The sequence below is a fragment of the Megascapheus bottae genome, chromosome 5 (genome assembly GCF_031878675.1).
Source record: "Megascapheus bottae isolate mThoBot1 chromosome 5, mThoBot2.hap1, whole genome shotgun sequence".
Taxonomy (NCBI): Eukaryota; Metazoa; Chordata; class Mammalia; order Rodentia; family Geomyidae; genus Megascapheus; species Megascapheus bottae.
Genome location: NC_143513.1, coordinates 16321993 through 16335849, shown reverse-complemented (window position 1 = coordinate 16335849; position 13857 = coordinate 16321993). Strand labels below are relative to the sequence as shown.

The 13857-nt window shown below is 35.4% G+C and overlaps 1 protein-coding gene across 2 annotated transcripts in view; it reads right to left on the bottom strand.

Annotated features, from left to right (window-relative positions):
* The window catches only part of Hdac9 (histone deacetylase 9), a 352031-nt gene that overhangs the window by 67613 nt on the left and 270561 nt on the right, over positions 1 to 13857 (bottom strand). For both annotated transcript variants that reach the window (XM_090332730.1, XM_090332731.1), the window contains exons 3-6: positions 12502 to 12743; positions 7401 to 7551; positions 5815 to 5941; positions 3560 to 3681 (exon numbers count right to left, since the gene is read on the bottom strand). In XM_090332730.1, coding sequence (XP_090188856.1) covers positions 3560 to 3681; positions 5815 to 5941; positions 7401 to 7551; positions 12502 to 12743 — 642 coding nt within the window. The remainder of the gene's footprint in view (positions 1 to 3559; positions 3682 to 5814; positions 5942 to 7400; positions 7552 to 12501; positions 12744 to 13857) is intronic.

Below are 13857 nucleotides of genomic sequence, written 5' to 3'. Positions count from 1 at the left end.
TTCCAGGGACCCCAATAATTGTCCTGAGGGGAAGGAAGTAAGGTTCTACTTTGTATGACACAGGTCAGATTTCTGCAGGCAAATGAGCTTCTGTAGTTGACTGTTCTTTTGGTCACTGTCTGGGGCAGGGGTCCCTAAAAGGTCGAAAGGTTCCATAATGTGCTCACTGCTCAAGGGACATCCCTGGGGCTACCTTAATCTACTTACGGTCACTAGGTCTTTGCTTATTCTAGTCCAGTTTTGGTCTCTTAAATCTTGCTAACACAGATTAGTAATTCAGAACTGATGTTAAAGAAAAAGAAAGGAAAAGTTTGAAGAATTATATGTAGATCAAAAGATAAACTCCACTCAACTACCTCTTTTAACTCTAAAATTGAGTTCAGTGAAATTCAAGTAGAAAACAGAGATTGAAAATCTGGCTTTACTAGCAAAGCAGGATTCCAATAAAACAGCTGTCTAGGTATTTTTTTCTCTCTTTATGATCTATTACACTACTTTAGATTCAGTTTAATGTGATGTAGCTTCACACAAAATTTACCTCAGTTTCCCCAATAGCCACTTATGTTTTAGTGTGGTAAATTTTTATTGTTTACTTTTTGTAATGACTTTTCAGTTAGTGAAATTCAACAAATGCCTAACTAAATGTTATGATGTGATGGTATTACAATGTTCTTCTGAGTACAAATGTATGTCTAAAATAAAATAATAGACAATAGCGTTGGCAAAACACCAAATGGATTACATATCTAAGCACCAGAAGAGTTCCGCCTATTTGTAATTAATGAAGGGTGTCTCTAAGTACTTTAGATAGTGCATAGAGAACATCTGTACTTAATTATATCATACTTTCCTTAAACTGACAATGGGAATTAAATTACTAATATTTTGAAACCCCCATAGAGATATTAAAGTATAAACGGCTGTGTGAGAACTTTATAACTAGAATGCTTGAACATGTTCAGTTTTATAGATCAACAGCCTGCCACTTAAAAATATCAAGTTTTCAATATAAAAGGAAGAATTTTGAAATATGGTTCAAATACAGAAAATATATGACTAGAAAAGACCAGGGAGTTTTGCAATTATACACATACTTATACATATATAGGTATATATATATATGTATATACACATATACATATAGGAATGTATGTATAGGTACATATGTGTATGTATATATATGTATGCATATAATAGCAAAATAGCATACATATATATAGCATACATATATATGTATATAAATGCATACACATATCGTATAAATGGGAGCAGAAAATGTCTTGTATCTTTGCAGAATTGGATGCAACCGTGTAACATATATCTTTATCAGAATTTCTCCTCAGATTTTCTGTAAATTCAGAATTTCAATGAGAATAAATTAACAGCTTGTTATTCATTGTCAAGGAAGAAACCCTAAACTGTTTTCATGGAAACAGTAGGATATAAAGTACAGGATTTTAGTGGTTGCTCTATGTGTTGAAAATGATCACATTTTCTTTCTAGATGCTTAGGATCCCAAAAGCAATTTCTTGTGGAAGACAGTATTAAGCTCTGCACTCAGCTTTCAATCTCCTGGTGGTAAGAATATATTCAAAGGCTGTGTGCTCAGCGGGACAGAAGTCTTTCTCTGTGAATGTAACTGGATCACTCATCAGTAACCTTCTGCTATAAGAGAACTTGTATTTTCTTTCCTTTCAGGGATGCCTTGGGCTCTTGCATACCAGTCCCTGCCTTGAGAACTGAGCAATATCCACATAATCTCTATCAATAAGTCCTATACTATCCACCAAAACAACTAAATGTCAAAGCTTTAGATCAAAGTCCTCACATTCTAATGCTCATATCCTTTAGATATCAATTTTCATTAACAATCTTCTATGCTTTAGAAATATATAAAAGCTTACTCTTGGCTTTCTTTCATTATTTTATCCCAGAGAACTTTATTCATGAGAAAGGCAACATGATTTGTAGGTGACAGAGTAAAATTTTATGAAAAATATAAAACCCAATCATTTTTGGCTTTGCATAGAATGCTTAAAAATCTTATATTTGTTCACTTAAAATTCAAAAATCTGTTGGTAAGAAAAATTTAAAATCAAGATTGTTTTCCAATACTTAGCCACCCATTCTCCCTGCTTGGTATGATAGAAACTACATAGTGGATAATTAACTCTTATTCATGAGTGGTGTTATTTCTGAATCTTCATTATGCTACAGGTAAATTATATGAGAGAAATAGTTCTAAGTATGTGGTTTTACAATCTATATCCATTTTAATCACTTGAAATTGCTTGAGAAAATGAATATAATCATTTAAAATCATTCTCACACTGTAGAATTTATGCACAAATTACAGAGATCTATAATTCTTCAAGAAGACAAGTAGAAGAGACTAACTAAAGTGGCTTCTACAAATACCTTTACAGATCAGTTGTATAACATTTTTGTTACATTGACAACTGTATCTAAAGAATTATATTTGGTAAACATAAGAAAATATAGAACAGAATGAGCACAAGTGCTAATCATATGTGATGCCTAATGTTGAATACATTTATTATATAGTCAGAGACCATTAAACATATATATATATATCAAGGAGTTCTCAAAGGAGAAAAAAGTTGAAAAATAAACACAAGCCTTAGAGATAAGGGCTGATTTTAAAATTATATGTGGAATTTTTACTATTCTAATTTCCCAAAACAAATTTTAATACAAAAGTAGAATTTATGAATAAATTTTAATTCTGAGTTCCTTAAGTATTAGTCAAGTCAAAACTGGGCCTTGCAGCAAAGTTGAGAGTAAGTAAATTATTTGCTGGGAATGTGTCTTAGCATGCTTGCCTAGCATGCATGAGGCTCTGGGTTCGATTCTTGAGTATCACATAAACAAAAGTAAAGAAAATGATTTATCAAGCCAAAGGCACCAGTGGTTTACATCTATAAACCTAGCTACTGAGATCTGTGGATCCTGGTTTGAAGATAGCCCAAGAAGAAAAGTCATAGGAGTCTTATCTTCAATTAACCACCAAGGAGCTATAACTGGAGCTGAGCTTTGAATGAAAAACCTAAGGGACAGTGTCTATACCCTGTACTAGCAAAATAATAACAGTAATAAAATATAAAAAAAAAGTTTATTATAACTAAAGTTGATCGGAAATATTTGAATCCAAGAAAGAAAATGGATAAGGCAGGAAATTAAAGGTGTCTGCTAATGGACAACAGAATTTCTGAGAAATCAATTTCTATTTTTCTTCATTCTACTTTCTTGCTAATACAAAAATATTAATGATAAATAACAATGATGCATTCTTAAGTGAAAAAAACATATTGATTGTATAGTAGATTCATATGGAAATTTACATGAGAGAATGTGTGTGCATGTGTGTGCATGCACCTAGAGGGAACTTTTGCAGGCTGCATATAGCAATAGGAGTTATACTATTTGCAATTCAAACTTTTCTTTTTGCAATTCAGACAGTTTTTCACTGACACGTGGACAATATGAAGCAACAGGTATATTATGGAGAACAAGTGGGATTCTGTTACAGGAGACTTACCAGTTTTCCGGAGAGGGAAGTCATCCTTAGCATCTTGTGCTCCTGGTAAGGTGTATTTGTAGGACGGAGAGGTTCCACTAAGGGGTGGAGAGCTTTGATCCAAAGATGTGTGGTGGGCAGCCCTACAAAAGACAAAGAAGGGTCTCCATTGACACAGAACATTCTTGTGTGTACTGGTTGCAACAATCACTTGTACATGCCGTGCTTCAGCTATGTCTATGGGCCTCTTTCTTAGTGTTTACAAACCACAGCTCGTGAAGCTATACTCACTATATGAGGATATGAAGAATTGATCTTCGATTCCTAAGAATGCCCACTGTGTGTCTGGTCAGTTACAATGGAAGTTCACTTTGATAAAAAGTCAAAATAAAGAGCCTGAGATTTTCAGAATCAGTAGGCACACTTAAAAATCTCAGTACCTGAATTATTTTCAGTCAGCTATGTAGGACAATCAAGGTGAAAGTAAATATCACAAGGACATCACTTGCTAGATTGCATGATGCCATACATGAGCACAAACTTTCAACTGAAAGCCAGGTTTGTGCCCACATTCTCAGGTCTGATTTCTATAGGGGTTCTGAAGATGGGAACAGAGATCACATTCTTCAACAATATGAAACCAATGTCAATTATTTTTTTGTTCCTTGTGGCTACAGTGGGAAAAGTAATTTGTAGTATTAGAGCATAGTTTTTCATGGTGAAAATAGAATAGCCAGTAGATACAGATATCTACATTGTTATATATATATATATTGTTATATATATATATATATTTAGAGGGCACAGTACCACCACAAATGTTCTAGAAATATTCTTTATTTGAGAACTCTACTTCTCGAGACTAAACGAGGTCAAGGATTTTTCATGTACCCATAACTGGTAAATGATGGTATTAAATTGAGAATTCCTTACATTACAGATTTATGATTATATGAAGTTGAACCCTACTGAAGTTCAATTCCACCTGAGAAAGAAAAGATCACTAACAAGACTGAGACATGTTTTGTATGAACAGAAGAAAACAAAGGGATTTTCAGCTGGTCACTTGTTTGCATTAGTTTTTCTCACCGTATAATAGTATTCTGTTTTCTTAAAACCTGCTTTAGTGTTAAAGGAACTATAAGTAAACTACATATAATAAGTATCTTAAGGTAACAAATTTATATTTCTTTTAAAATACTTTGTGAGATCAGTCCATCATTTCAAAACACTTATTAACTAGTTTCTCAGGTCATTAGGCATGCATGACAGAAATGACATAAATCATTCATTCAAATGTGTCTCAAAATATCTGTTTATAACTTTTTGATACAAAGAAGGGAAGATTCCTATAAAATAGACTGATAAGAAATAATAAATCTGTTTTATAGACTCCCACAATTCCCCTCAACCAAACAGGATAATTAATGTCTTAAAGCTATCCTGAATTATGGGAGTGAAGTAATATATATTTATATGAAATTATATGATAATTCCCCAAACACATTTATGAGATGATGCCATTATCTGTCACCCTGTTATTTAAATGTAAATTATGTATCAAGTCTCTGCTCTCCCATTCTTTATTTTTATAGAAAGAAAAACATCTGATATTTCTAATGAACTTGGGAAAGATCGGACTTATAAAACCTGTATTACTACAGTATACCACATTGTCAGTTTGTGTCTGAGAAGACAGGTGATCTTTTACTGGGTAGGACACAATAAGATATAGAGTGCACAGGGGAAAGCTAGTTTCCTTCTTCTCCTTTTAAAAAATTTGAGTCAACACTCATCTGATCATCTCAAAATAACTCTGACTTCCATTTTACATCAAACCAAGTAAAATAAAATAAAGTCACGATCTGCCAAAGCTTCAGAGATTATGGATAAATATCAGATGTACCATCTGAAAATAGAAAAATGCAAAATACAAATTAACTTCTCTGCCCCATCTCATATGCCAGATTTTCATTCAGTGAAGAATATATATATATATATATAATATTCCCTTGTCCTCCAAGTGATAAATGCTAACATGTATTAAACAGTGTTGTTCGTTACTTTGACATATTTTCCCCCCATAGAACAGTCCCAGCATCCCTAAAATACATTAGCCTCTTCTCAATGGAGAAGGAAGCTAGTGCTTAGAGCATTCCAGGAACTTGCCCGAAACTATACAACTGAGAAGTGGAGGAGCCAGAATTTATACCCAGTTCAGCTAGAGAATCCATACTCTATCTCAGGGAAGGAAAGCAGTCAAACAATGAACATACGTGTACCAGAGCTTGGGATGGCGGCTCACGGAATGATTTTTTCCATTAGTTGGAGTGTCTTTTGTTGCTGATTTACTCAACAGGAATTCTTGAAGCTTCTGCTTTACTTCTGTGCTTGCCACAGCTCCTGAAACACACGTAGAAGCAGATGTGGACTGTGAGTTCTGACCTTTTATGCCCTTACAAAATCTAACAGAGACTAAGAAGTAATTTCACTGGGCACAGCATATGAAATCATCCTAGCCAGAAGAAAGAAGAAGAAAGAGAAGAAGAAGAAGAAGAAGAAGAAGAAGAAGAAGAAGAAGGAGAAGGAGAAGGAGAAGGAGAAGGAGAAGGAGAAGGAGAAGGAGAAGGAGAAGGAGAAGGAGAAGGAGAAGGAGAAGGAGAAGGAGAAGGAGAAGGAGAAGGAGAAGGAGAAGGAGAAGGAGAAGGAGAAGGAGAAGGAGAAGGAGAAGGAGAAGGAGAAGGAGAAGGAAGGACAAGAAGGAGGAGGAGGAGGAGGAGGAGGAGGAGGAGGAGGAGGAGGAGGAGGAGGAGGAGGAGGAGGAAGAAAGAAAGAAGAAAGAAAGAAAGAAAGAACGGAAGGAAGGAAGGAAAGAAGGAAGGAAGGAAGGAAGGAAGGAAGGAAGGAAGGAAGGAAGGAAGGAAGGAAGGAAGGCAGGCAGGCAGGCAGGCAGGCAGGCAGGCAGGCAGGCAGGCAGGCAGGCAGGCAGGAAGGAAGGAAGGAAGGAAGGAAGGAAGGAAGGAAGGAAGGAAGGAAGGGAAAGAAAGATCAGAATTTGAAGAGGTCTTTTAAAATAGCATCTGAACTGTGAAATTTAAAAGACTTTCAGTGAGTTCTCTAATTGCTTTTTCAGGAAAAGGATTCCTAGAATTAATAACAATTTGTAAGTTGAAAAATCACTGATGAGTAATAAAACACTATTTTAAAAAATCAGTTATCTTGGGGTACTACAGCAGATCCTTGTACAATGATCTGTCTGAGCTTCTAATTTGAGAGACTTCACATTTTAAAAACTCCTTTGACCATTAAACAAATAGATATTGCTGAAATTTTCAGTTACAGTCATTGAATTTTAGACCACGACCTGAGTTTGAACTGACCTAATGCTGAGGAAATATTTGGATCTGTCTCCCTCTTGTGGATGATTCTTTTTGCAAGTGTTCTGCCTTGACTCTTCCCAAGTCTGAGTATACAGCAAGAAAATTCAGGCCAGGTGTGACTTACAGAGCAATTAGTTTAACTGGCAGAAGCCAAGCACAGTAAGGAAATGTGGGCATAACTACATTAGTCAACAAGGTATCTTACATGGAATTACTTTAGCAAGACATTCTTTTTAGGGTCCAAAGGAACAAAATTCATAGCTGTGCCAACAATGTGTTTACTTCTCGTGATATTCTGCAGACTGAATAAAGAGCCAGTGGGAGAGAGAATGTTAGAGCAGTATATCTGAGTCCAAAATGTATTATTTGAACCAAATACAGACAGTTTTGACAAGTTTCATTCCATGCTAACAGTCTTCTTTCTGTGACGATCAACTAGAGATGAGGGGAGAGAATCCATCTTTTACCCTGGTGCCTCTTACTTTCTCGTCCTCTATCTTTGCCTCTGAGAGGAGGAAGCTGCTGTTCTCTGCGATGCCTCTCTACTTCCTGTTCTTGCCTCTGCTGCTCCAGTTTCTGCTCCTGTTCTAGGAGTTCTTGCTGCTGTTTTATGGCTAGAAGTTCCTGTTGCAACTTGCGAGAAGAGAAAGACATGAGAGTGTGCAATTTCTTTATGCTTCATAGTCATCGCTGACTGCTGCAAATTAAAATTTTATTTGCTTCTGGAATTCTTACTTAGTCTATGTTTTTATCCACTCAGTTTTAAAGAATTACTTACAACTGAAAACAAGCTACTGATTTCATGATGGCCTTAATATCATCCACAAGCAAAATTTTAGGTAACTCCATTATCCTTTGCCACCCTATTTTTTTAAAGTTACCAAATCCCCAATGGTGTCTATCATCTAAGTATTTATTCCCCTAGTAACCTTCCTTGGTGCTTATGAAATCTTTACACAGAGTAAAGAAAACAAAAGCCTCCTTCATTATATATAAACAAGTGAAATCTTCCGTTCTTAGTCTGAGAAATGGTGTAAAAATAACCTCAGTGAATAGAATGATGATCTATGAGTGAAGTTCAGAGGAAGTCTACTTGAAATAGAATGAAGATGAACAATTTCAGAACCTCACAGAGAAAGTTCTCAACAGATTAAGGTACTCTACATATCTATAATAGGTTCTTTTTTCGAAATAGCAAAAGTCATTAATCTTTCATGTAGCACATAAAAATTTAGACTGAAAATACTGATCTAGAGGAAACCATTTCCACAAAACTACACTTTACTATGCTGCCATTTGTCTTTCTGAATCCTTTGAACTCATCATCAAATTATGGAAAAGATGATTATATTTTTTCGGACTGAGAAATATGCATCAATGAAGATTACTAAATATGTCCACTGAGGCATCACAATGATTGTAGATTTATGCTGATCCTCTGATGTTACCAGACATGAGATCTGGATAAATTACTGAACCACTCAGAACCTTGGTATACCATATGTAAGATAAAAAAAAACAGCCTCTTTCACATATCATATGCATAAGTAGAGAAAATTAATATTTTAGGATTCAACATATAAATACGAATTGTTACTATGTGTAACATCTCATGCTATCAAAAGTATAATTTGTTTGTTTTACCATACGAGTCCCTAAAACTCTGACTTGCACCCCAAAAAGTAATTCAACACAAATCAAAAGCTATATGGAATGATTTCAGGATCCCTCTGGAACAGCAAGCAGGAAGCTTTGTCAATCATTATAGCCTCACCAATACCAAAGGATATGGTTAGGAGAAATTCTGGTTATTCTTTTAACATTAAAAACTGTCTCTTAATAGAAAATATTGAAGTGTTGACTTCGATACGCCAAACTCCTCAAATGATGCTTTTTTAGATATTCTGTTGTTGTTTAAGAATTCATAATCCTGAGACTGAAAACAGGAGAAGTCTACAATCTCAGCTACATAAGAGATAAAGACAGGAAAATGGGAAGTTTTAGGCAAGCCTATGCAAAGCTAAGAAGACCCTATCTCAAAAAAAAAAAATACAAACAAAAGAGCTGAGAGTTTGTGTCAAGCTATGGAGTGCTTGCTTAGCATAAGAGAGACCAGATGTTCAATCTCTAGGACCAAGAAAAATGAAATCAATAACGCTACCTGTACCTTCTTCTAATGATCAATATTAGTATTAGATTAATATTAGTATTAGTATTAGATTGGTCAAATTGACCTAGTGCTTTATCCAAATCTTATTATAACTGATTTTAAGATGATACAAATTTTAGTCTTCAATTGCCCTATTTACTGCAATGATTGGAGGAGAGAAGTTTAAATAAAATACAAAGAAATAAAACTTCACCTCCTCTGTTTCCAGATGTCCTGGCTCTTGAACATGACAGAATGATTTGGAAATATAAAGGCAGAAAAGGCAAGACTCCAAATCTTAGCACAGTATATGCTGGCTTGTGCAGATAGTATGGAATGGAAACATACATTATTTCTCTCTACTTTAGTTTACTGGGTAAGAATGGGATAATAGCTTCTAATGCACCGCATGTTGACTATTATAAAGGCCAAAGAGTCAAAAATCACTCATCCTATCTTTCTTGCACATAAAATCTATCTGAATGTTAACAGCATCAGCTCTTAGTCCCATTCATTACAAAGCATCAAAATAAAATAAAAAGCTAAAAAGCAAAAAAGAAAAGAAAAGAACTTCCAAATTTTGAAATGTAAGTCTTAAATATGTCTTCAGTTTCTGAGAAAAGAACTTACTACTTTGGAAAACCACTTTGGAAGCTAAATTTTCCTCTTAGCTATCTCATAATCATTCTCTTCAGAACTTCTTTACCAACATTTTCCAGATGTCAATAAATCAACTCTATTTGTGGCAAATAAAAAAGGAGCAATCTACTTATATTACTGGCTTTTGAGTATAACCAACTAATAAAAACATCATTAATCTTACAGTCACAAAAGACACTAAGTTTAAGTGACAAAACATTTAAAGATGATCAACTAAGGGTGCTAATGACTCATCAGCCTTGCCCAGTATTCAGGAAAACATAATTCATTCATGGCAGTCAATGGACCTCACACTTCCTTAGCCCTTAAACTACAGTGAAGAATAGAAATTTTCTAGAGCATCAATGCCAACCAGACATGCCTAGAAAGGCCAAAGAAAGCCATCTAGACATCAATTTTCCTATCATTATGTTAAAGGTCAATAAGAAATAATGCTTCAGCATTCATTCAGATTCAAAATCGAGTCATGAGCTACTGATTCTCAAAAATCCTGACTTTTTATTTTCAGTTTAACTTTAAAAAAATTTTTGTCAGTAGTCATGTTTGAACCCAGGCCTTTATAGATGTTTGTCAGGCATGCATTCCATCTTGCCAATGTTTTATTTATTGTAATAGGGTCTCATAGACATTTTTGCCATTGTTGGCCTGGAAGCACAATCCTTCAGCCTCCCACTTGGACCAAACCAATCAGCCATTAATTGAAATGAGGTTTTATGACCTTTGTGTCCAGGTAAGGCTTGCCCTACCATTCTCTACTTCCCAAGTAGCAAGGTTTATAGTATTGAGGTATGTACACAGTTTTCTTTTTAATGTTTCTTTATGTGTGTGAGTCGGGGGATGTAAAATCAGGGCCTTGTGCTTGCCAGACAGGCACTTTAGCACTTGAATCAAACTCTAGCTCTTTCGTTTTAATTATTTTTCAGGTGCAGTGTTGCTTTTTTTGCCTGGGCTACACTGGACTGTGATTCGACTCTGTTATGCATCCCGCCGAGTTAGACTGACACATGCTCACTACCATGCCCAGCTTTCTCACTGAGATTAGAGTCTTGCTAACTTGTCTTTTGTCCTGGATGGCTTCAAACTATGATTGTCCTAATCTGCTTCCCAGCTAGCTAAGATTCTAGGCATATGCCACCTTTCAGGGCTATTTTTGAGGTATCTAATAAATTAATATTAATTATGAGTTACTTTAGTAAAGTTTACTGCTAAATTATAAAGACTAAGTTTTATATCAAGTAGTGAAAAGGCTTTGTTAGGCAAAATAAGATACTATAGGCCTTCCAATTTAAGAAAGTATCTTGCCAGGCGCCAGTGGCTGATACTTGCAATCCTAGCTAATCAGGAAGCTGAGAACTCAGGATCAGGATTCAATGTCAGCCTGAGCACACACACAAAAAAAGAAGTCAATGAGACTCTTATCTCTAACTATGCAAAAATCGGAAGTGGCGCTGTGCTTCAAGTGGTAGAGCACTAGCCTTGAGCTAATTAGTAATACCTAAGAGCGCACAGGCTCAGAGTAAAGCCCCACAACTGCTAAAAAAAAAAAGTATCTTATAAAATAAGGAACAAAAGGAAGAAGATAACATTTTTTTTACTTTCTCAAACACTGTGACATTAATATAATAAAATTATATACTATGAACAAAGATCAGTTATCCATATTAATAAAACACTTAGATGCTTGTAGTTGATATGCAGTGATATATTAAGTGCCTAGAAGAATAGAGTCTAATAAAACAAAATGTATTATAAAAATGTGCTATATCCATAATTATTATATTAATGTACATTTACATGATCTTTGAAACAATTGAATATAAAAATGATTTTTATTATAAATATTTTATGCTTTCATTGGCAGTGCTTGGATTTGAACTCAGGGCCACATACTTGCTATACCCATCTGAGTCATACTTCCAACTATGCATTATGGCTTCTATAATGTTGTCATAATATCAAATTAGTATCACTTTAAAATCAAACTAAATCTCATTTTTTAATGTCTTTGTTAATTCAATAGAAAAAAACTGTAGGTAAAGACAAAATAACATGTCTCTATGAAGACATGAAAAAAGAAAAATCTATAGACACATCTATAATAATATAATAAAACAATACATCATAAAAATTGGGATATGTATACATCTCTCCAGAAATAATTTAAACAACTTGATTCCCAAATGTCAACTACTTTCAAAAGTCTTTCAACACATTGTTATCTACAGTCTATAAAAACTTGAAATATTTTCACCAGTTTCTCCATATAAACCCTGTGGAACAATTTTTTATTGTGCTATGATTTAGAAAATGTATTCTATGAAATCTTTCTTATGAAAAAGATGAGGGCATATTCGGAACATTTAGTTGCTGACCAATGATTGAACATAAAACCAGTGATACCTTGGTTTACATAAAGAATCGAATTCCTTCTTTCTAATAAACAGTATGTGGGGATTCTTCAGAAATGTAAAATGGCTCTTCTTGGTGCTGGGTATATGGGAGGAGATAACAGACCCTAGACACTCAAACAAAAGTAAGGAGCTCTTGATCCTCAGGAACACTCAAGTCAAGCTAAAGGACAGGAGGTCAGAAGAGAACTCTGAAAAAGCCCAGCAAGTTCCCACCAGGACAAACACCATTTCCTTCAAGCTGCCACTCCGTGTGTTAATCACAGGGTAGCTTCCCCTGCAGTGTGCCTGTGAGGACTTACTATGGCCCATGCCATAGGTTTGGGCACCCTTACTTAAAATATCGGAGGCAGACACATTTGCTACCTTGATGTGTTCCTGAAGCTGCGCCTGATGCTGTCGCGTCAAGTTCTCATGCTGTTTCTGGAACTCTGCGATAAGAAGCTGCTTCTGGATTTGCTGCTGTTGCTGAATAAGAAGTAATTCCTGCTGCAGTTGTTTCTCCCGGACGACAGGGTCCACCACGGGCATCATCATCCTGAGGTCTGTCCTGAGGTCTAAAGGCGAGATGGGCTCCAGGCCCACAGGGACCTCTGACTTCACATCCACTGGACAGCAAGGAAGAAGCAAGAGGAAGGAGAATTCAGATGTCAAAATCAGCCCACTGAGTCAGAGGAGTTCTATACACTATACAGTAAAGTTTATGTCGGTGAGTCTGTCATTTTTATAATGATAAAATGTTTTCTGTTTATGATTTTGATAAACACCATTAGCAAAATTTTATTCCACAATTGGTACTCTACCAACAGCTATGTTCATTGCTTTTGCAAAGAGATGGCTTCAATTATTTACTAATAGGAAAGGCAAATGTACAACTTATTCTTGGAAGTGGAGCTGTGGCTCAAATGGCAGCATGGTAGCCTTGAGCATTCTCAGGGGGAGGGTCCAACCTCTGAGTTCCAGCCCCAGGACTAGAAAAAAAATAAACAAAAGAACATTTATGCTTTGAGCTGAGTGCCAGTGGCTCATGCCTATAATCCTAGAAAATCAGGAGGTTGACATGTGAGTATCACAATTCCCAGCTAGCCCAAGAAGGAAAGTCCATGAAATTCTTACCACCCAATTACTACCCAAAGCAGCTGGAAGTAGAGTTGTAGCTCAAATGGTAGAGTGCACAAATGCTCAGGAACAGCAGTGGGTTCAAGCCCCAGTATGAGCACACACACACATTATTCTACTAAAGAATTACCCAAAATAATCAACTTAGTACCAAGCAACCTAATAAGGGAAATTTCTGCAACAATTCAATTCAATATGTGCACTTATGAAAATTCTTTTTGTAATCAACATCAGATTATTCTACTTTAAAAATTAAGCTTGATTGAAATTTATTCTCAGCACCATGAGACTTAGCAGAGAAAGAATATAAAGTGGGAAATGGGGATTAACAATAGCAAAGGGACCAGATCCGAACACTAAGTGAAAGTGTCTTGAGTTTTTAAGGAATGGGTTTTTAAAGAGTGATAATTTATACTCAACAACTTCCTTCATAAAAGAAACCAGATAGAAAAAAGAACTTTGAAGAAGAAGATATGAGGATAACTACTAAATTGCTCAAAATTAAATTACTAGACATGTTTAAAATGCTGAGCAACACTTCTAGATAAGGATGTTACTCCTAAAAGAATGGCTTACTCAAGAAAATTTGCAAACCTAGTAGAA